This window comes from Echiichthys vipera (assembly GCF_963691815.1).
Source record: "Echiichthys vipera genome assembly, chromosome: 11".
Lineage (NCBI taxonomy): Eukaryota > Metazoa > Chordata > Actinopteri > Perciformes > Trachinidae > Echiichthys > Echiichthys vipera.
This window is the reverse complement of record NC_139836.1, coordinates 14,822,669-14,844,233: the sequence shown is the minus strand read 5'-3', so window position 1 is coordinate 14,844,233 and position 21,565 is coordinate 14,822,669. Positions and strand designations below refer to the sequence as shown.

Below are 21,565 nucleotides of genomic sequence, written 5' to 3'. Positions count from 1 at the left end.
TGTCAGTCAGTGAGGAGATGTCTTTGACTATCAGTTCACAAATGTTAGAGGTTATTGTAAGTTTTAGTCAAACTACAAATAGAAAAAAAGTGTATAAAGCAGATGTGACAAGAACTAAGACACAAACTTATATTTGTGACCTTTTGAAAATAAAGGTTTGTCTTTCAGTAATTAAAAATGATTAAAAGTGTTGTTTTCAAAACACCGATGTACATAAGTTTCAAGATTAGAATAAGGAAATAGTTTAAGACCAACATGGATATTTTTTATTTTAACTAGTTATTTTTTCCGTCATAATAGGGGTAAAACTTGCTCAAAAGTTTCAAGTTTGATTTTAGAGTGAACTTTACAATTTCCTACCTGAATAATCTATGCAGAGACCAGATATTGAACATAGTTCTTATGTCACTACACACATGATGTCTATTTTCACTTTACATCTTATTACAGACATAATAATGCTAGTATAACATATAGAAGATGGACATTTTAAATACCTATTTGAACCGTCGGAGCATTTAAATGGCCTCACCTTGTTCTGTGTAATGCAGTGGATGACTCTGCTGTGGGCATCAGGCAGCACTGAGGCAACTGTACCCCTGTTCATGTCAAATACTTGAATGGACCGATCCGAACCACATGCCAGAACGATATCTGAGAGGGCTCTAAAGAAAAGTCATGAAATTCATCATTTATAAACTATAAGCCTGCTGTAGGTTGATATGTGTGACATTTAATTGTTTATAATGTAAAGTTCTCAAAATCCTTTTTCTGATCATTAATTTATGTAAAGAATGTAAACTTTCCATCATTCTTCATGTGCCGGCACCAGAAGCTAGTGCTGAGCTGAGTGCAGACAGCTTCTATCGTTTCCATGTTGTGTCTTGCAAGTTTGCAAACTGTTGCATTTAGCCTTCTAAATAGTCTTTCATGCTCAATATTGGACTCTACATGAAGACCAGATATTTTGAATGAAAAAAATTTGTAATAATGGATTTACAAAAAGTAATTCCTATTCCTTTTTTTAATTTTTTGCTGTAATCACTGCATATCCATTTTCCACTCCCAAGCATGGTGCTGCAAAATAACTCCTGACAGGATCTCACTCATCACAACGCAGCTCACTTCAGTAGATTTATTGGAGTGTAAATGCATTGTAAACCCTAAGTGGCTGGAATGCAGACATTCCTGAAAAATGAAAGCCACCTAAATGATTTACAGGTAAAGGGAGCCCGGAGGCAACACATGTTCACTTCAACCTCCACAGCATCAATGCAGTCTAAACTCTAACACTTTGAGCTGCAATGAAGAATAATGACAAGAAAAAGGATACAAGAGAAGAAATCATTGATTGCAGACAAGGCAGTGATGTCTGTTGCTGATGTCGTCGTAATGCATTTTGCCAATCTGACAACACTCCGTTGATGATATCTAAGAAGAAAAAGAAGAAGCTGCATCATTTTCTAAATCCATAAAGGTGACCAATAATCAAAATCTTAACACAATCACTCTGCAAACCTTTCACTCGTCGTCTCTGTCTGAACTATACTGTAGGAGAGAATTCACTACCCTTTACGACTGAAGACGCATGAGACAAATAACTTCCTAAAGAGGAAAAAGATGAATACACAATATGCACTGCTAAAAGAGGGTATGGAAGCCCTTTCTTTTCATTTCCCTGGCCTCTGGAATAAGCCCTGACAGCTTACAGTACACAGTCAAGCAGTTTGGGTGGTAATGAGTGTGCAGTGTGTGGTAGCAACTAAATAAAGCCAGACCCTCATCAAGTCAGAAACAAAGCAATCTTAAGCAAAAAAGCCTGCTTCCTAAATAGAGGATGTATTATAAGTCTCAAAAAAGATCAATCATTTCACCTTTATTCCCCCTTTCACCTGCATTGCCATGTTATTGCAATAGATGCATTTGCACTGGTAGTCATTATTATAATAGCTGGAGGTGAAAAGTGGCATGTGATTGGTTTAACTCTATCTTCCTCTCTACCCTGCAAGTATTGTTCACTCGGGAAAGACACTTAACCCCAGTTTTACTATTAACTTAGAGTATGATCCTACTATGTAGCTCTGATGTTTATATGTATACCATTGTGATTGTGTAACACAATCAGATTTTTTTATATATTATGGTGCTAACCAGACCATTCTGCTGAGCTCATGTTTCATTTGCTCTGGCAGGTATGTCTGGCCCCTCTCCCACACAGACAGATTTCCAGCAGCTTGAGATCTGATGGACCATTCGCAATAATTTACATCATGTGGGGTGGGTTTGAGACGAGTCAGTCCCTTCCAGCACAGTTTTCAGTCTCACAATACTAAGATCAAACTGTCAAACTAGCCTGCGTTGATAAAATATGAATCAAGATTCTGTTACTGTATTGCCTATTTTTCACATTAAATGTTTTTAGAAACCCAATTTAGGGTACAGTGTAGCTGTAATTTGAGAAAGTTTGTGACCTGGCCGCCATTGTTTTGCTGCTCCAAAAAAACTGACTAAGCCCTATCCAATTGCATTTTGGGCTGATTGCTCTAGATATTGAAAATGAACTGAGAGGTTCCAGACTAATAAGCATTTGTGAATTGATCTGGTGCCTGGCTGAGAAACTGTAGTTATCTGGACACAATCTGTGAGGACAGTGTCATGACCAGCAGTAAATCCAGTAGCACATATACTAGTTCATATAGTACAATGCAACAACCAAGATGTTCATTTTGTAGGTGAATGAATTATTTGAGGCCTTGCCAGTAAAGACTACTGTTGATTCACCATCGCTACACTATCCTAAATTGTAAAACACAACAACATGTATTTCTGCTTTGAAGTGCATTAGACTAATAGCTTGAATTGACTACGCAGCTGGCCAGGATGTTTAACTGTGTGAAAAATCGAAATTCAGCACCAACCGAGAAAAATACATTTTGGCCCCATATTTCTTTTCTAAAAATAAATGAATGCATAAGTAAAACCAATTCAAAACTCATAGCTCGTTTATGCATCACTATTAAGTATACATGCTGTATAATACTCCCTTTTCTTACCTTTTGATGCTGTCACGTGTGATGTCCACATTATACAGGTACAAGTATAGAGAAGGTCCTGATGCCAGAAGCAGAAATTTGTCGAGGTAATAAAACTGAGCGCTTCTAATGGGATTTGAGAACATACTGTTACCCTAAAGGAGGAAGGAGGGGAGACACATACGTCATTGATGCTGATAAAGACCCTAAAAAACAAAAACATTCTAAATAGTTTAGTCTAATCTTAGTTTTGTGCTCCATATTGTCTCACGGCGATTTAAAGTAAAGTCTAGTCTGAATTCTTAAAACACTAAAAAGCTGTAACAGTAAGTGCTGTTTATAGCTTTTTAATTGCTGAAAATGACACATGCAACACTCTCAATATAATCTGCACATACTGTTTGTGTTATTCCATTAAAGCCAGGGGAATAAACATGTGAGCACACATGATAGATGGAATCTTGAATGTTTGCTCTCACAACAACCAACCACCAACCACCCACCATCTCCTCATTTTAGTTGCTGTATAGTTCAGAGACATTTTTCATGCCAAGTGGAAAAAAAGGGACTCAAAGAAAATGTATTCCAAAAAAGGAGGGAGTGAATTCAAGAAAAAGCATCATAAAGGGCATTAGCATTCTTCTCCTTAACCACCAAACTGCATATTTTGAAGTAAAAGATGCGAGCAGATGGGCCGTCCTGTCAGATTGTTTCCTCTGTCGTAGTTTATAGATGTACTAATCAATCAACTATCTGACCTCTTAAGATTTCAAATGAATACTATGTGGCCATTTGTGGTTATACACATTTCTAGAGTTTTAGAAGTATAACTATGTTAAGCTATTTGTAATTCTGGCTAACCCCGACTCTTGTCCCTGAAAAGACTTGCATTTGTTTCCAAGTTCTTTCACAAGAACACCAAGCAGTCAAAGGCTGCAAACCCGGCCAAGCTCAAAACAATCTTACTTAACGGAGCAAAGCATGGATGGTTAGCATCTGCTATGGGGAGACCCCAGATTTTGTTTGCACTTGGCATGGGGAAGCAGACACACTTCTGACTGTCCCATTAAATGTGATACCCAATGAAGTAAGGAGGGTCTGCATATGATCAGTTTTGGTTGCTTTGAGTCCAGCAGATGCTTTGAATGACAAAGTCACTATCTTTGAGCCAAGGAACACATAATTTGATCATCCCAATTAATTTAGCTTTCTCTTTTTAAAAAAAAAAAATTCTATGAGGGTATTTTTATTAGGAAAGGAAAAAGTGAATAAGAAAGTTTTATAGCAATACTCTTTGAACATTAGACAGAAATCCCCCTGCAGAAGCTGCGTTACAGAGGTGTGTCCGTTTCTAATGCGTTCCAGACAAAACAAATTAGATCATTTTCATCATAGTACCTGCATCACACCACTATATAACATTGCACATCTCTTAATACTAATACTTTGAAAGCATGTTCTTGAGAAAAACAAATTAAAACATTGTGGTTACAGTAGCAACTACCTTTTTTACTGTGATTCAAGTTTGGCATTATAGCCTCATTTACAACACTGCAATTAGGAGCAAAATTCTTCCAGCAATCATTGACAGGTGTGAGAGTGAAATTGTATACAGCATGTTCTGTAGTTATTGTGTTATACTTCTAACCAATTTCAGTTTTAGACCTTCAGAGTGAGGACATTTTTGCAACATGAGGTCACTCTGGCTGTTCCTCATTTCACTTTCATTTTTTTATTGTTAGAACTTGGAATAATGAGCAAGAGAAGGTTTGATAAGGACTTAGGGAGTTTAGCGGGTGATAAGTAAGAGTGTGTTAGTGAATGCATGGGACATTTACCATGGTAATGGCAGGCTCTGAGCTGCCACAGGTCCAGATTCGTAGTGATTGGTCTTCAGATGCACTCAACCACCACTGTCTGTTGAGGCTCCAGCTCACACTGCTCACTGGCTTGTCATGCCCTGTGTATAAAAAGAGAGGTTTGAAATTAACCTGGAAACAGTGTGTGGCTGCAACATTTACTTTTATGGTGCTGTAGTGAAGAGGCACATGGTGACCTATTGGTCACCTCAACTTTAGTCCTCTTATCTCTGCTGCTCCCTTGTGGAGACTGTATTTAAGCCATCAAGTGAGAAACAGATGCTTCACATGGATGGATATAATTTCTTGGCCCATAAGTGTTTACTTTACTGCCTATACCATTACTGGGTAGTAGAAATGGCTGCCCCTGGTAATATTTAAATTTCAATACTGTGTAAAATAGTGAGACATTATATTGGTTCAAACTAAGTTGGTCTCAAAAGTCAATGTTCTCTTTTTATCTTTCTTTTCCTGTCACCCCCTAGATTTGACCGTCAGACAAAAACAAAGACAGTATGTACCAAATTCCTGTGTCTTTTATTGAAAGTAAACTCTTCAGCCACAGTTTTGACAGTGATAGATAAGTAAGTGAATATTTGAATATTTATGGAGTCTCTCATCTTAAGCCATGGATTAATTTCAAAGTGTGTTTATCGGCTGACTTTTCAGTCTTATTGTCCACCTTGTCTCTTAAAAACATCAGAGGTAAGACCTTAACCTTTGGATAGCTTTAAAATGTCAGGATCAGTTGTGAGGAGCCAATTAATAATGTCCTTTACTAAAAAAATAATAATTCCAACTAAATCTTTCTTTTTCTGAAAAAAGAAGACTGACTTTCAAATGCTCTGCCGACAAAGGTGACTGTCAAAGGATACTGTAATATCCAATGTTTTTGTATGGATTCATGCACCTGTGTAGACAGTTGGTTTGCCAGTCAGGGAGGACTTATACAACAACACTGAGCTGTCGCCAAGACCACACAGGACTTGTTTTCCGTCACCTGGGAGACACAGGGAAACAGAATTGTTAGGAATAGCCGATTTATTATTACAGTGAGGTGATTTGTATGAAACAGGAGCAATTATCATGAAATGTAATATAATTATCTAACAACAAAAATGAAAGAATCTTAATTTATTACCAATCATACTCCATAGAGTATAGTAAAGATTGTAATATTATTATTTGTAGAAGTATTAAACCCAGTTATTGTTGATAAAATATTACAAATTCAGGCTCCAATGGGTCTTATGACTCATTTAAATCTATTTTTATATTATGTTTTACATATTATGGTCACTATTGCAGCTGGGGTGACCAGAGGATGGTTGAAATCCGGGACAGGGGAGTTGGGGATGGGCATGGCCTTCAGTACATAAATGTGTGATGTCTGCCTCCCCTCTGTGCAAAATGCTAAATTATTTCCTGCACACTTTGGATCTCATTCGGCAGCGATGATCCAAAGGTATTTTTTCCCTCCCCACTACTCAAAACATTGTCTCACCTGAATACTGAAGGCAGTGGACTGGGCTGTTGTCATTGCTTAGATCAATGTGTGGAATAGTTGGTGGTGCGCTGTCTGCTGGATAATCTCTCAGGAGTGAACCTCTAAATGATAAAAAAAACTTTAGTGTTAAAGGGGAATTTCGGAAATGTTTTGCAAATGGTCCAGTATTGAGTGCAAAAGCTGCAGCCTGGCCACTGTGAACTGGGCTGCAATGTAATCGTATACGTCAACTAAAAATGCTCGTTTTTGCCACTGACAGGCTTAGAGGCTCAACTTGCTATCATAAGTGTCAGGCTGTATTATGGAAAGAAGTCTCGTTGTGAAATCTTGCGGGAGGTTGACATATATTGTTGTTGCGCAGGAGCCCCGCTTGATTTCATTGTGGCCCGATTCATGGCAGCCAGACTGCAGCACTAACACTCAATACCGGACCAATATTAATTTCGAAGTAATACATTGGTATATAGGGTACAGGTTGAAAAATACCAAAATTCCCCATTAATATCAACACATTTTTGCAAACTTTCTCAACACTGTATTATAAATTATGCTACTACTTACATATTTTTCTTAGTCTTTTTTTTTGAGGAGGGAATCTTCTGGATATTTGTTTTAGGTGAAAACATAATATTTCTGAAATAAAAGGAAAAATAAAGTTACACTTCCCTAATTCTTTAGTCAATGCAATACACTGCATTTTTCTATTAGGCAAAATGTAGAACCTACCTTGGGGCACTGGTATATCCAGATGACTTGACTGTCGAGTGGAAAACCAGAGTCTGCTCCTTTATTCCTCCTTTATACAAAAGATAAGGTAACAGAGACTGACAAACGTAAGTTTTGTTCATGTGTACAATTATTTTTTATAGCACGTATGCCTAAAACAAAGATAAAAGCACCATTTACATTTAGATATTACAACATGAGTCAACAATCTAAAGAAGCAGAGACACTTGTTCATTATTTTCTATAACTGAACTACTATTATAATCTACTGGCTTTTCATGGTTCAGGAAGATACAATATTACTGGGTGACCATCCTGTGTGAGCATTGAGTACATCAGCCACAAACTGTGGGATGGTTTATTCTGCCCACTGTTCGCTGTCAGTGCCTTTAGTATATTACAATGAGCTCACATTTTCCACAACCATTAAAATGTGTGAGGCTTTCCAAAAACTGTTCTCCTGTCAAATACGGCCAAAGCAAGAAAAAGTAACATCTCCGATCGGAAATTACCACAGGAGTTATCTAACATAATTCATCAATTAATTTAGCTGACCAGCAATATCACAAAGTTCAAGTAAACATAGACAAGGCCACTGTGTGTTTGAGCTCTTGGGCTTAGATATAGCTCTTGCTTTTTTTTCCTATGCAATGATATATTTCACACAGCTATTGTTGTTTTCAGTGACAGTAATTCATTGTTTAAGGTGCTGTAGCATAGTGACAGGTTATTATTCAACATGAACTTGAAAAAGATAGATTGATTGGAACCATAGTCCAATCCAGTCACAGGTGTGTTTACAGAAGTAGTTTATTTCTATAAAATGACAAAATGGCAGATAGCATTTGAACTGTGTGCCAAAGATTTTATGAGAAGAAACCTGATAACAGTCGATAACAGCAAACAGACTCATGGTTAATAACTTTATATCAAGAAAAAAACAGCAATAAGTAAGTACTGTTTAATGACACAATAATACATTTAATACAAGTGGAGGCAACCAGTCAAAATAAAAAAGACGCACATCTGTATTTCTTTTCAATCTTCTCTTATCTGGGAGTGCATTTTATCTTTGATCAGCAGTGCCAATGTTACGGCAGTTTTGGCTTGAAGGGTATTTTCCTGTAAATGACACTTGATATCTTCTGAACAATTACTCTGTTCCCTTTTTCTTGGATTTTGAAGTTAAATATTTTTCTAGGTACATGTTGTTTCGGTATATGTCCCTCCCAAAATGATAATGCTGTTGATACTTTTCGTGCTGTGCTGCTTCTGTAAAAGAAACATTATTATGTCCTTCCTTAGTTCAACTTAAGTTACAGCAAAGACAATATAATAAAAAAATCAATGAAGAAAAAGTTCTATTATTTTTCCGATTGAGAAAGACAGGTCTTGTGACACCGGTCGCTCACATGTAACACCTTCCACCATTCCTTCACTGTGTTGTGTGTGAGTTGGGTTAATAGAAGCAGCTTTTGATCTAAAAACAGATTATACGCAGGAAACTAAGCATTTCAGGCCAGAAATTGAATTAACTGGTAACACTTGGCATTACTCAATATCCCTATTACCCCCCTGTTGATATATAATGGTCATTTAGTTTTATGGGGCAGTAAAAATCTCATAATTTACGCTGACTTCACACCAGACGCTATTTAAAGCATAGTGAGAGTTTTAGACAAATTTCTAAGTCAAGTCATATCTGCATAAAATCACAGCGGTTTGCTCTTGGCTGCATTTACAGCTTTCATTGTAAGTATGTAAGACGTGGCCTAAACTGGCTTAACCATTACAGTAAACAAGATTCTTAATTCATCAGTCTAGCTCAAAACATCCATTTCTGATGCAACAACTAAAAGGTTCAACACAAGTGTTTCTTAGAATGTTAGGATTAACAAGACTATGATTTTAAGAAGTGACAATGATTTGTTTTACAGTTTAGGTTTGTCTGCATTAGAGGGGACAAGGCTCAGGCCAGCCCCATAGTTTATTCTAAAATAAACCACAAATCTTGTTCTCAGTCCTGTCACAGATCAGGAGATGGGAAAACTCAGACCTCCCCCTGAGTTAGCTGTTGAAAGTGTCCCAAGAAAAAGAAACAATTCAAGTCTCTAAAAATGTATAAACCATAGCAGGTATATATGTCTCTATGGTATTATTATGACTGTAACCAGAGTCTTTGGTATGAGTTCTTGCCTTACTGACCTTAGAAAAGTGGGTCACACAGTAGGGGAATGGAGCAAGAATATAGAATTAAAAAGGCATTAGAGGCATGGTAACTGAAAACTGACAGGAATGACGGATATGGAGCCAAACTAAGGGTCTCACAGACATAGAAACCATGTAGCACCTGAGGAATATGCTGGCCATGTGGAAAAATATGTGCAGCATACCGGGGGGAAATGTAGAAAGAGCCCAAAGAATGTACTACTACGAGTAGCTATGTGAATAAAATACTAACCACAATATCAAACTTTAATAGACTGCTAGATGTGAAGTAGATTCATTAAACAATAAGGTACTGTAGTCCCTGTGAAGCAGTGACTGATGTAACAATAGTCAGAAATCACACACTTCCTCTTTCAGTCAAACTGGACTAGTCAAGGTGTCATAGTTCCCTGTGTCTCACAGATTTTTTCCCATCTCCCACTCTACCCAAATCTAGCAAAGGGGCTAAAATAAGAATGACATTGATGCTTTGTGTCAAACTCAAGGTCCGTGGGCCAGATTCAGCCCCTTTTGTAAATCAATCTAGGTTCCCAATCAGTTTTGACCTGCCTAGTAGTAGCTGTGGTCTGCAAAGCCTGCACCATGCCTAACCAAACAGACGGGTGCGCCTCCAGTCTTAATATAAAGATCTACCATTCCACACACAGATACGTTGACGAGATGTTTTATGACTGGACCATCATGCAACTTGGCTTTTATGTGTGACATCGACCTGAATATGACACTGTAGGGACGCAAAATACTTTGAACAAAAAGAGAACCTTCAGGGAACGTTCCCTCCAAGCATGTTGTGTCTAGAGCCAGAGAGCAGCACACTCTGCTCCGGTTTAATCCCACACACTCTCCCTTCACTTTTGTCCAGCAGCTGGGAGGTAAGACACAGGAACATCGAGGAGCTGCAGAGTTTATTCATGTACAAAAAGGGACCAACACTGTATTTTTATTGACTATTTCACCATCTGTCAATGTCTACTCTGCTGCTGGGTCTGTCTGACGTTCCTGCCTGTAATAGGGAAGGTTTTCGTTGCCACCATACTCTACGGCGGAATTGTTGGGTCTATGTTTATCATAAATAAGTCATAGAGTCTGGTCTTTACCTAGTTTGTAAAGTGTCCTGAGATAACTTTTGTTATGATTTGGCACTATAAATAAAATTGAATTGAATTTAATTGAATTTGAAATTCGCAGACCAGACGTACCTGTATGGACGCTCGCTTCAGTGTCTGATAACTGCTGTTAGCACACAAGCACGACACTGAGGGGGGTCTGCGGTTAAGACGCAACTTCAGCCAACACTCACTAAAGGTTCTCTAAAAGCATTTACATTTATTTCATATAAATAAATAAATAACCATCAGGAAACGTTCCCTGAGGGTTCTCTGAAGGTTATTTACATACCTTCAGAGAACCTTCAGGGAGCTTTCTCTAAAGGGTTTTTAAGCCTACTTCTAAAAATGTAATCAGAATGCATTATTTTGCTTGACTAAATGCTGTTATGTCTAAGCAACCTTTTTTGTTGACTTTTTTTGCTGATTTAAATCCAGCTCTGTGTCATGGCAATGTGGGCAGTGTTTGCTTATGAACAGTGTTTGGCTTCTCTCCGTGGCCGCAGCTATGCAGTCGTTCAAATGATATTGCAGATATGCACCCAGTATTTTTACATGAATATAAGCCTGGTGATATTGAAGGACAAAGGAAATGAAAACGAAAAACTGTGAAAAGTTAGTGCATTAATTTAAATTGTATTTTTATGTTTACTGATATTACTGATTTAATCAATTTCTATCTATTGGTCTATTAATTTCAAAACTAAGCATACAAAGTGAGTTGTGAACATGCAATTTCATTCAACACCATTTGCTGCTTAAGTTTTCCCCTGATATCCTTACTATAAAACAATTTGATCCAGACAACAAAACTCAGGCATTACACTTCAGAAGAGTGGCCTCCTGCAAAAAGTAATGGCAGCTGATGATTACATCCTCATAAAATCAAGAGCACTGGTTCACTTCATGATTATGTAACGTGGCGGTGTGATGTGACAACAGATCTAATCTGTACTCACAGTTCTTTTAAAAAAGCTATTAGACATGAGCCAGACTTACAATGGAAGAACATTTGCCTTTCCAGGAATCACAGTAATTTCTGGTGTAAAGTATACAATTCTGCAGATATCCTCAAGAATATAAAGATGCATGGGGGCAGCATGGTGGGTTACACTAGTCCATAAATGAAGATCCCCTACATAGTCTGGCACTGGCAGATCCCCTCACTCCAGCTGTGGGGAGCCCACCTAATACTGGCTTTCTCAGCAGTAATTCTCTGTAAGACCATCATGTAAACCACAGTACACTGTACTATAGGTCGCCAGCTGAATAGTCTCAAGTTGCCAGATCCTAATGATACACCAAAGAACCACAAATAGGCTCACTTTACCAAGGAATCCGCTACTGTAAAAAGCAACCGTAAAACACACTGAGCTAATTAATGAGATGTATCAGTCTTAATGTGTTGCACTCTCAATGTTGTAGTACCTGCCTATGTGACAAATAAAAACTGAATGGAATTTAATTATGAATGCCATATCAACAACCCCCACAATGTTTCTTTTCCATCCTCCATCCAGGTTCTCAGGATCTCTTGTAATAGCAAAACTGACTTTCTATAAACAATAAGAACAATTTAAGAGAATCTGTGTCCAAGCAAAACAGACAATGTGCCAGAAATGGAGTTAACTATAAAATGAGCCATACTTAAAATCCAGAGTGATCAAACAGCAGTAGCTCCCTTTTTATTTTATGTGCATGAGCATACGTGAGAAGGGAATGAGTGTTCAGATGCTGACCTTTCATTTTAGGATACTCTGGCTCCTTCTTCTTTAACTCGGCATTCAGAGGAGATTCAAGCAGTAGAGGAGAACTGAAAACAAGGGAGGGGTGAAATGGGGGGAAAGAGTTACTGGAAATAAGGGAGTAAAGCATTTTCCAGCGTTTCTGGATTATTAGTCCTTCTAATTCACTACCAGGATATTGTTGACTCGTGAAAAAACAGATGGTAAGAATGGTTATAATATGCCAAGGTAATATGGAAATGTCAGAGTCAGAAGGAGTTATCGGCAGGAGGCCAACTGAAAAACAGACCACACTTACTGTATATGTCCTGGTGAGGTCAGGTAACCAGTGAGAGAAAGCAACTAAAGTTTACAACTGCACCGTTTTTGTCAATTTAAACAAGTTCACATGATTGTGCTTCGGCTCATAAATTTGATAGAGTAGAAAAACACATAACTGATGAAATTATCAATATTTATTGGTGCTGCTGGATTTTGCAAAAATAATCATTTATGGAGGTAGGTAATACCTGAATGAACTTAATTACTTCACTGGAGGACAGGCTTAGCTTAGATATATTCAAGTGTAGTCATTCACTCAGCAGAGCCGTCCCAGGCTGGAATCAAATTATTACATGAGCTACTCTTGTTTCTATTGCCACTGAATGAACAAATTATTGAATAACTGAATATCATTTGTTGATTTGTTACCTCTAGGGCGTCAACATACCAATATATACCAATGTAGTGTCACCATATATCTGCCTTTAACTCCAGGTTTACCTTGGGAAAACTGAAAAGCCTTCATCACAGGCCCAGGCCCTGCTTAGGTCAGACAGACACAACTCCAACAGGATAGTGCATGGAGTAAATAAAGAGCTCACTAAAAACACCATCTGTGTGACAAGGAATTTGAGAATGAATCAATATTAAAACCATTGTATCAATACATTGTTTGAAAAAGAGAAATTAACACCTTTATGAATAATAAGACTACGACACATAATTGCTTCTCTGTAGGGACAGAAAAAATATAACTTTAATTCAGGAAACGGTCAAATCGTATAATATATATACATGTCTAGATATACAGTACTAGAGTACTAGAAGGGGCACCTTAATTCGTGTAAGAAAAATTCTACATCAGTCCAGATACTTAATTGTGATTGATATCACTGGATAAAATAAATCCTTATAAATTCAGTAGTTAAATTCATTTAATTTGTCATCTATCATCAAAAACTAAAAAGATTCACCATGAATGACAAAAGCAGCCAGGTCTGCATGATCTTCAGCAAGTGGTCTGACTCAAAGGATCACTTGTAATAAAACATATTAGGGATTTAATTACAAGCACCCTTTAGTCCACACTATATCATGGGCCAGTTGAATGATAAAGGTCCAGTTGCAAGGATAATTCAGCACAATGTCTTGATGTGGTTTATCAACATATTATTGAAGTTACTCACAGTATTAGCCAAGCCGGAAGAGATCGACCACGACCCAGCCGTTGTGATGCTCAAGTTGGGATAATCTAGAAAAATCAACATCTTGAGTTTGGTGTCAGTAACTTAAGCCAGTTAATGGTTCTTAAAAATAAATACATTTTTTAACAGAATTCCTGCTCAATTAGAAATACGGTACACTGTTTGTACATGAATGCTTAAACATATTACAGCAGTACAGTAGAAATCAGAGAAGTCAAATCACTAGCGGCCTACCCTTGAAATATAGTGCTGTTAGAAGTTCTGAGGTAGCCAGATCCATCACATACAGGCCATCAGAGCTTCCAATACATAACCAGCTGTTGTTCCTGCAGGGGCCCACACAGAAAAGTACGGAAAAACAGTGTTACAGGATTTCCCTTTTTTTTTTTCAGATCATTTGGGGAACGATAATGTAACCACATACTAAAGAAAAACATACTGATGGGATGGATTGGCAAGGCTTACACACTATAGGACTATAGAATTGTATTCAAGTTCCCTTTGACTCCATAGTCTAAACTATGTACACCCAGCAAGATGGAAACAACTGCCACGCAGAGTAGAGAGGAGAGGAAGCTGACTCTGAAGGATTCTTTCCATCTACTTCCTGCAATGAGCTACATGCTGAGACTATAATATTGTTAGACAATTTCTTACATTTTAGGGCATCATTATTTTCATGCTGAGAAAGGATGGAGACAATTAAAGCTATTGTGTGTGGAAGTGTATGTGATTATTACCCCATTCAAATTATTCTTTACGTTAGGTTTATGTTATTATGTTTAGAGTGTTCACTGCCACAATGTTTTCTTTTTTTACTTTACCACTAAGGGGTGCCAACTTCAGATTTTTGAGTTCCACACAAGGCAGATCTACATTAGCAACTAACCTGTTAGTATTTTAAATAAATATGTTGTAAATGTTTGGTTGACAGACCCACGTAAGAGTAGCTGACATGTCAAATGCTCAGAAAATGTGAAAGAGTCAATTGATAGTGATGTATAGTTCTATTTAATAAAGAAATAATTAGAAACAATGTTTTAATAATAATTATTATTATTATTCAAAATACTTTGAAGCATCAGAACCATTTTAGGCATATTCATCCCATAATACGCCATGGCAAAATTGGTTTGTAAAAGCCCATCGAATAGAAGCCAGTAAAACGGTGGTTGCAGATGGATGGGTTAAAGCGTCTGCTGAAGGTCAAGAGTTAAGACGATGAAAAGATGTAGATACTGCTCTGAGATCATATGCTTTGCTAAGAGCAATAAGGAATCAATGTCCATTTCATTCCAGTGGTCCACGAAATACACAGAGAGTTATGTCTGTGCTTTTTAAGTGCCTGCTTCCTGTCATAACATCAAATGTTTTAACAGCCTGAAGCAGTTTATGCTCCGACCCTGCTTAGTTTCCTGTGATGTGTGAAGTTTCCTGTGACGTTTTCTGTGACTGTGTGCACACGTGCAGCAAGTAGCCCACAAACATGTGGCGTTAAGTTCAGGGATGTTTTCCAGGCTTTTGTGACTGAATGACATCTATGCAGCATTAATGGCAGAAATGTGCAGCTATTTATTGCTTTTTCATGACAATTGTGTTTGAATTGCTTGTGTAATATTTTCCTGGATAACTTACAATTTTTACCTTGTGGAAATTAGAGCTAATTTGAGCCCTTGAGTATGGCCACAGTGTAGACAGTGTCGTGTCTAGCTTCAACATTAAGATTCCTTGTCACAAATGAAGTAAAACAGTTCTTCCTTGTGGTAAAATCACATTAATCGCCCCATTAATCATTGTTGAGCACTTGAGAGTGAGACTGGTCTCTATGCTCGCAATATATTGGACCATGTGATTTCCCCCCCGTCTCTATGTATCCATCCATCCAATACAGTATCTGCTTACCTAGGTCTGCCAATTCAAAGGAAATGCTCCAGGAAGTCATACAACAAAAAAAAGTATTAGCCTTCTTCTGCAATCACCCCAGCCAAAAATGGCCTGTCTGGTAGGCCATTAGCCGAGTGCGGAGTCAGGAGTCTCTTAACCAGGCCCAGAAATCATATACCTACCATAAACATTTCAAACTGTTTATGAATGCTATGAAGATTATGCACTTACGGGTTATGCTCATTACTGGTGTCAGTGAATGAGTTACATAGAGCCATTCTGAGGACAGGTTTTGATATATCCACTCTATCTACAGCTGATTGTTCTGCGATCCCTGGAAGAAAATCACAATAGTAGTGTAAAAGTAATTGATTTTAACTTTCAGTCATTTAGCTGAAAAGGTAATTGATCAATATAATCCATAACACATGTAGACATTCTCTGTCCCTGTTTGTTTGATAGATCAGTAACATCACCTGCTTGGTCACTCGAAGTCCCTAGTTGCATTTGATATCTTTTTTCCATCTTCTGAAGGTGCATTTTGGTCACCAGGTGACACTTGTGGTCATCAGGGAGAGAAAAGCACCACAGCTACACGAAACAGGTAAAGGTGTGTTACACAACTTGTGGAATCCTCTGATAGTATGAGCTGTTAAGGGCTGTGTGCCTCAGTCACGAACCTGTCCATCAGTTGAGCCAGTGATAAGGTGCCTGTTCTGCTTCAAGAAGAATACACTGAGCAGTGGAAAGGCTAAAAAATGGAAGAATTAGCTTCAAGTATGTTGGCAGTTCAGTTAATTTTCAAAGCCCTGACTCTTCTACAGAAACCACAATATTACGAATATTAATTCTGTGCTTGTAAGGTTTAAAGTGCTTGTATCTAAATATAAACCTTAACACTTTCGGATACTTGTAGCTAATTGATATACTACCGATCCTGATGTTAAATGGATCCCATTAATAAATATGATTGTACCACCTCTTTATATGTGCATGAATGCCAAATAAATGAATGATGTTGTGGACAAGGATATTAATTTGCTCCAACAGGATTTTTAATAGTAATGTCTTACCTGAAAGCACAAAAGACTGGTAGCAAAGAGCTTCAGTTTTTAAATCCCACACCTGAAAAGAGACATGGAAAAATACTTTCAGTTTATTCAAACTCAATTACACTGTGGGCATAAGTGGTATAAATCAAAAGTGTGATTATTTTGACTCATCATCTCTATCATTTGTGAATCTTACTGCAGTACCTTAAAAGTGCGGTCCTCTGATGTAGTGACAAGAATGTCTTTATTCCAGGGACAAAACTCTGCTGATGTTACAGGTCCAAGGTTTCTCTTCAAGGTAGAGATCACTTCATGTCTCTGATGAGGAAAACCACAATAAAACTTGGTTAAGATGTGATGACCTGTGATGGCTACTAAACCATCACATATTTTAATAGAGATGTGTGTTGTGATGTGCATCCAATAAATCATATTGAAGTACAACAAAGTTCAGTGTTTAAGTACAGCATTTGTTGTCCACGTGAGCAAACGAAACCCAACCCATGAGCCCATATGTATTCAGCGAGTTCCGGTGCACAGAGGGAAACTGTGAATATGTGCATCATCTTGTACCTTTGAGCTGAGAATATATACAGTGGCTCCAGAGCATGCAGCCACTCGTTCATCAGAGAAACAGAATGAAAGGTAGACGACTTCACCCAGTAAAGTCCCGATAACTGTTCCAGCTGCAACTTTACCTGCAAACAAATTAGTTAGTCTATATTCAGAGTGAACTAAGTTCATCACCATATTAGATGAGTGACCTATCTGGTAATATTTCACTAGATGGCAGGCTTGTTAAGATTTCCGCTCAGGAAAATTATGAATATAGATTTTCAGTACAGCATATGATATACTGTATGTGCCAAAATAGTTGCTCTGTAGCATGGCATTAAACTGATGGGGGATTATAATGAGGGTTATCAGTAAAAGTTCGAGTTCAGAACAAAATAAACAACACTGAATCAAACTTATGTTGAAGACACCAAAACTCCATTTGCACTGCTCACACAGCTAACTATTTCCTCACCTTCCTGTGTTCTCTTCTGACACAGTTCGATATCCCAGACTATGATATAGTCAGCAGAGGCAGAGCAGAGGAGAACTGGTCTGCTTTGTTTTCCAAAGGTCATGGCACTGATCTCACCATGGTGGCCAGTTAACATCAAGGGCTGTGGACAAACATTTAGACTCCAGTAAAATATGCAATGTACTAACACACATTCATTCTATCTGTGGATATCGTTTTGGATGATAGATCAAGTCATTAAATATTGTAAGCAAAAGGTAACCAATATCTTTCTTTTTCAAAAGTAAAATTATACATTTATATACGACATTGTAGGATGTTATTTTGTACTACCAGATTGTGGCCAATTTGTGCAAATATTAAGCAGGTCTACGTTTTATCAACTTTTACATTTTAAAATAATATATGACAAAATGTTAAGTTCATACAATAATAATGTAAAAAAGGCATGTTCAGATACAAAATACACATGAGAAGAATACATTAACTTAACGTTAACTAGCTAGCTAATGTAAAACTTGGTAGGTGTTTGGTGATTGATGAAATGTTTATTTTCAATATTTAAATAAAATTAAAACAGAAAATACAAACAATAATAACACAAAATGATTGTATCATTTCAGGCAGACAAAAAAACCCATAAAAACATGTACAAAAATAATTTAAGCAAAATATAAACATTCAATTCACATATTCGAAAAGGAGTGGGAAGAAGTATAACGTATTAAACCCCACCCCTTCTCCATAATTAGTAGTATTTAATTATTTATAGTATATATAATAATAATTAATAATTATAATTTATAATAAGTTAATCATCTTTACTTTGTAAAAAGAAAAAACATTAATTTAAGCATATTTATTTATAATATATTAATCACCACTTATCTTTACTTTATAACAAGATGAAAAAATAATTTCACCATAATTATTTATACTTTATAATATATTCATCACGACTTATCTTTACTTTACAAAATATATAAATGAGGTTCAGTATATGTATTTATTATTTAGAATATATTATTATCTCCAGTTATCTTTACTTTTAACAAGATATAAATTAATTTCAGCATTTTTATCCTACATTTTAGTCTTTGTCTTTTATCTGTGTGCACGAATAACAAAACTGTATTAACAAACCTTCTGCTCTGTGTCCATATTACTGTAAATCATCACGTCCTTGCCGTGCAGTGGTACACCACAATGAGAGCGACAACATGCTAGCTGTCGGTGTGACAGAAGTCTATCACAAGTTAAACTGAGCTTTTCAATCACCATTTTTGCTCATCTCAGGAAAACAAAGTTTAGTGAATATAACGCTAATTAATTCCCATTAGCAGTAATCCACATGCTGCGGTTCAGTTACTTAAACAGTTACATTAAAGTTGAGTCGTTTAAGGCTAAAGTTAGGACATACGTTTCAAGTGGACAAATGTTACAGGTTGCTGTTGCTAGGACACTGGGGCTATTACAGTTCCCGGTAAAACAGATTGTCTATTAGCAAAACAACGTTTCACACACGTTTTTATTTTTTTTCCACACACAAGTAAAATAATTAACAAAAACAAACTTTGTAAGGCCTGTCACATTTTTTCTTTTTTTATACGTTAGGCGTCTTTAGCCTATGCTGTCAACGTTTCTTTTATTCTGAACACTACCTTTTTTTCTGGACATAAGCGATACATGTATTCATATTTAAAGTGGTATTTGGAAATACAGTCAGAGTGGGAAGTCGCTCCTATTATTACTATCATGGCTTCTCTCCTCCGGTGCAACTCTGCATTTAACCACAAGGTGGCAGTCACTGCTCACCTTACATGTTCCAGAGTTATACACAATACCAAAAATATATTTCAAAATGTAGAAATTATAATTAAAAAAAACTTAAAATATACAAAGACAGCAAAACAGATAATGGAATGAAGATGCATCTCATAATTTTTGCTAATTTATTATTTTTGAGTTTTAAGCTTTCCATCGTGGTCAAACAGGATTTGAAGTCTGAACATTTAAAAATACAAAAGGGTAGTTTGTTATCCAGATAATTTTATGGATATACTATTTTTTAAGATAATGACAAAATGAATTATGTAAGTGTCATCTGCTGAATATTATGGATTGTTAAATAAATTATTCACTTGTAGTACTCATAATAAGGTAGGTGTGTCCCATGTGTACTGATCGTGGACCTCATGGACGTGCTGCTGGGTATTCTCACTTACTCATACTCATACTTACACATTAAAATAATAATTAATGAGGAAATGTTCAAATCTCCTCTCCCAAGAATAAAACAATGAAAAAAAATGTCAAACACATCAACGCAAAATCAAATCAACGTTTCTACAGCAGAAAAGACACCAGAGGACACGTGGTCTTAAGTGGATTTCATGTCCTGTTTGAACGGCTAAAGGATAAGCAGTTACAACAACAAATAGCATGGATGGAAAGAGGGCAGCTGGGAAGTGAAGTTGTTCCCTCAGTTGCTAGCGGATATGACGGAAGTGTTGTGTAGCTGGGTAGATGAAGGTGTTTGAGACCCCAAGCAACTACAAAATAATTTAGATTCACTATTATTATTATTATTATTATTATTATTATTATTATTATTATTATTATTATTATTATTATTATTATTATTATTAATAATTTATTTTCACTGCTATTATTTTTTCTATTTCCTTTCATGTGTTACATATTATTTTTGTATACAATTTAAGTTATCCTTTTTATCTACTGTGCCTTGTATATATGTTGAGAGGTGTTATTGTCACGTTGTCTATGTCATGATTTTGTAAAGTAAATTATTTTCAATAAAAAAAATTAAATCAAAGTTCCCCCAGTAGCTAGCGGATATGACGTATGCATCATGTAGCCTATGTATGTAGCTCGTAGCTGGGTGTCGTAGGTCGTCTGCTTTGCCTTAGTTGGATGAAACAGTCGACGTTGACAGACGTAGGGATATGACTGTGCGTTTGTAGTGGAGAGCTAGCTTTAGCTACACCGTTAGCTGGTTGTCAGGTTTTTAGTATAGCCGAAAGAAAGAGAGGAATTCGGGTACCAGCGCATTCTCCGGGCAAACTTGTGTTGTTTTGTTAGCCTTAACATTTTGAAAAAATGACATTGGTAATGTTAATGTTTCCTGCTAAATTGACACAACTTTACTTAGGCTAAATGGTTAGCTAGCGTGTCATCAACTTGTTAATTTCATAACTTGGTCACTGTGTGGGCCGTAGCGACTCAGATAGGATAGCGAGCAGTTATATTAGCGAAGTAGCATAACAACGTGCACCGGGAACTCATTAAACAGAGATTAAACAGAGAAACGTTTGCTAGCTTAGTGAAGCTAGCCACTTTGAATTGGTAACATGAAAAAAGCGCAGTCTGACAGGTTGGGGTTTGTTCCTCAAAAAGACATCGTATACAACAAACTTCTGCCGTACGCAGACAGGCTAGATGAAGAATCCATTGATCTCCTGAGTAAAATCAAAGGAAACTTGTGCCGAGCTGTTCAGCTCAGAGAGATATGGCCCGGTGTGCTGTTTTGGACAAGGAAACTTTCCACGTAAGTGACAGTTACGTCAATAGCTGTAACTAACATTCACAATGTTTTAAATTTTGAGCCTCTCGAGGTTACCAAACTTTGTTTGGTAATTGAGCAACATTTATTTGTATACCTTGTGTGTCAAGATTGAAGATACCTATTGTTTGCTAGGCTAGCAGTTTGTTCTTCTTCCAGCTGTACACACTCTTCTGGTCAATGACAGGCTGCCGGAACTCTCTTACAAAAACCTGTATTGCTTTAAAGTCTCATTAGTCTAATTTTTAGGGGTGTTCAACGAATGTTTATGCCCTGAATCGACAAACTGCCCAGTGCATGGATTTCATAATCGGGGCAATAGTGGCAAATACATAACCCGACTCAG

General features: G+C 37.0%; 2 protein-coding genes across 3 annotated transcripts in view; one reads left to right on the top strand and one right to left on the bottom strand.

Annotated features, from left to right (window-relative positions):
• The window catches only part of wdr27 (WD repeat domain 27), a gene marked incomplete at both ends in the record, with an annotated part of 40,543 nt that extends 21,626 nt beyond the window's left edge, over positions 1-18,917 (bottom strand). Inside the window, 20 exons of the mRNA XM_083923225.1 lie at positions 533-654; positions 1,334-1,431; positions 3,054-3,187; positions 4,871-4,992; positions 5,802-5,891; positions 6,396-6,499; positions 6,960-7,031; positions 7,125-7,194; positions 12,199-12,272; positions 12,967-13,079; positions 13,653-13,717; positions 13,905-13,996; positions 15,786-15,888; positions 16,031-16,145; positions 16,235-16,305; positions 16,628-16,679; positions 16,811-16,924; positions 17,180-17,304; positions 17,637-17,778; positions 18,780-18,917. Of these exons, the coding sequence (XP_083779351.1) occupies positions 533-654; positions 1,334-1,431; positions 3,054-3,187; positions 4,871-4,992; positions 5,802-5,891; positions 6,396-6,499; positions 6,960-7,031; positions 7,125-7,194; positions 12,199-12,272; positions 12,967-13,079; positions 13,653-13,717; positions 13,905-13,996; positions 15,786-15,888; positions 16,031-16,145; positions 16,235-16,305; positions 16,628-16,679; positions 16,811-16,924; positions 17,180-17,304; positions 17,637-17,778; positions 18,780-18,917 (2,016 nt within the window). The remainder of the gene's footprint in view (positions 1-532; positions 655-1,333; positions 1,432-3,053; positions 3,188-4,870; positions 4,993-5,801; positions 5,892-6,395; positions 6,500-6,959; positions 7,032-7,124; positions 7,195-12,198; positions 12,273-12,966; positions 13,080-13,652; positions 13,718-13,904; positions 13,997-15,785; positions 15,889-16,030; positions 16,146-16,234; positions 16,306-16,627; positions 16,680-16,810; positions 16,925-17,179; positions 17,305-17,636; positions 17,779-18,779) is intronic.
• A 1,660-nt stretch (positions 18,918-20,577) lies between these two features.
• The window catches only part of psme4a (proteasome activator subunit 4a), a 30,434-nt gene continuing 29,446 nt past the window's right edge, over positions 20,578-21,565 (top strand). For both annotated transcript variants that reach the window (XM_083922547.1, XM_083922546.1), the window contains exon 1: positions 20,578-21,204. In XM_083922547.1, the coding sequence (XP_083778673.1) occupies positions 21,008-21,204 (197 nt within the window). In that variant the 5' untranslated portion in view covers positions 20,578-21,007. The remainder of the gene's footprint in view (positions 21,205-21,565) is intronic.